The sequence below is a fragment of the Dermacentor albipictus genome, chromosome 9 (genome assembly GCF_038994185.2).
Source record: "Dermacentor albipictus isolate Rhodes 1998 colony chromosome 9, USDA_Dalb.pri_finalv2, whole genome shotgun sequence".
Taxonomy (NCBI): domain Eukaryota; kingdom Metazoa; phylum Arthropoda; class Arachnida; order Ixodida; family Ixodidae; genus Dermacentor; species Dermacentor albipictus.
In genome coordinates this window covers 122,816,860-122,818,750 of record NC_091829.1, presented here as the reverse complement: position 1 = coordinate 122,818,750, position 1,891 = coordinate 122,816,860, and the positions used below count along the sequence as shown (strand labels likewise).

Below are 1,891 nucleotides of genomic sequence, written 5' to 3'. Positions count from 1 at the left end.
TAAAATATGGGGTTTCACGTGCCAAAACCACTTTCTGATTATCAGGCACGCCGTAGTGGAGGGCTCCGGAAATTTCGACCATCTGGGGTTCTTTCACGTGCACCTAGATCTATGTACACGGGTGTTATCGCATTTCGCCCCATCAAAATGCGGCCGCCGTGGCCGGGATTCCATTCCGCGACCTCGTGCTCAGTCGTGCCAGGACGCTGTGCAGGTTCTGCAGGTGGTCCCCGTCATCGCTGCCAGTAACCAGGATATCGACCAAGTACACCGCCACGTGTCTCATGCCCCTGAAGAGGTTGTCCATCTCCCTCTGAAATACGGCTGGGGCTGAGGACGTGCCAAAGGGTAAGCGCGTGTACTGAAAAGCCCCGAAGTGTTCTGTATTCTGACATACTTTCGGGATGCATCCTGGAGCACCAGCTCCTGGTAAGCATCTCTGAGTTCGATCTTGGTGAACGTCTGTCCACCGGACAACGCTGATAAAAGATCTTCAATCTGGGAGTTGATGGTAACCTTGAAATCCCCGCAGATCCTGACACTGCCGTGTCACTTGAGGACTAGTACTATGGAAGCGGCCCATTCAGACGTCTTCACGGGCACCAGAATGCCCTGTCGCTATAACCGTTGCAGCTCCTGGGTCAACCCGTCCTTGAGGGCCAATGGCAGTGGGCGAGGCTTGAAAAAACGTGGCCGGGCTCCCTCAGGTACATAGATGCCAGCCGTCGTGCCGGCAACTTTGCCCACCTCTGGCTGAAACAGGGACTTGAACTCGGTCAGGAGGCTACGGACGTCTTTCAGCACGTGCACGCAGGCTTCCTGGTACTCTGGCAGACGAATGCCCAGTGCATGAATCCAGTTTCGGCCCAGCAGCGTCGGCGACGACCCCTTCGTTAAGTAAAGGGGAAGGGTTGCCTCCCTGTCGCCAAAGCGAACGCTGACCTGTGCCTGACCCTGAACCTGGGAGAGCCCGGTGTAGCTGCGCAGCATCACACCTGAAGCCTCGGCGGACACGCCGGGGAAAGTACGCCTGAAGAGTTTCCTGGCCATGACCGACATGCTGGCCCCTGCGCCCAGCTCAATGGAAATGGGGTGCCCGCAGATTTCAAGGGTTAGCATGTACGGCGGCACAGACGACGGCACAGGACCTGTGTGCCGCATGTCGAAAATCGGCGGGTCCTCGGCCACGACATGGAGCCTGGCTGCGGAAGAAGTTGAGCCTGCTGCCGCACGCCCCCGCCGCATACCTTTGCGACGGCTACCCTGGCCGCGGGATTGTGTGGTACCTGGGCTTAAACCAGGCTGCTGCTGCTGTCCGTTGTTCGTCCTCCCCCTTCGGCATACCCGCGCCAGGTGCTCAGTTTTCCCGCAAGTGAAGCATTGTGCTTGAGAGAACTGGCACTGTGAGGGGGAGTGGGCACCACCACAGCGACCGCAGGTACTGCACTTTGTCGCCAACCTGTTGACCGCAGCTTTCGCCGACGGTGAGCCAGTCGCACGTGTAATCTCAGCGGCGTCCTTGGCGGCATCTTCCATTTCCAGGGCAGCCTTCACGGCGTCGTCCAGGGAGGGGTCGGGGAGCTCCAGGTGTCGCGCCTGTATAGCGGTGTTGTTAATGCCGCAGACCAAACGGTTCCGGAGCAGAGTGTCGAGTTGGTCTCCGAAGGCGCTGGCACTCGCTAACCCTCGTAACGCAGCAACGAACTGCCCCAGGGTCTATCCTTCTGGGTGGCTCCGGTTGTTGAAGCGGAAACGCTCCAATAGTGTGGACGGCGCTGGGTTGAAATGCGAGTGCAGTATGGCGTGCAGCTCACCCAGCGTCTTAACACGCGGCGTGGTTGGCTTAAGAAGGTCGAGCAGGAGACTGAAAACGTGGGTCCTGCAGCTGGCC

General features: G+C 58.9%; 1 protein-coding gene across 1 annotated transcript; it reads right to left on the bottom strand.

The window, feature by feature from the left end:
* Nucleotides 1–618: 618 nt before the first annotated feature.
* LOC139050193 (uncharacterized) lies at nucleotides 619–1,536 on the bottom strand. Its single transcript, XM_070526400.1, has one exon. The coding sequence runs from the start codon at nucleotides 1,534–1,536 to the stop codon at nucleotides 619–621; it is 918 nt and encodes a 305-aa protein (XP_070382501.1).
* Between the last annotated feature and the right edge of the window lie 355 nt (nucleotides 1,537–1,891).

Bases quoted from the DNA above. Each gene is read 5' to 3' on its own strand.
- LOC139050193 (XM_070526400.1), bottom strand. From the start codon at position 1,536: ATGGAAGATGCCGCCAAGGACGCCGCTGAGATTACACGTGCGACTGGC.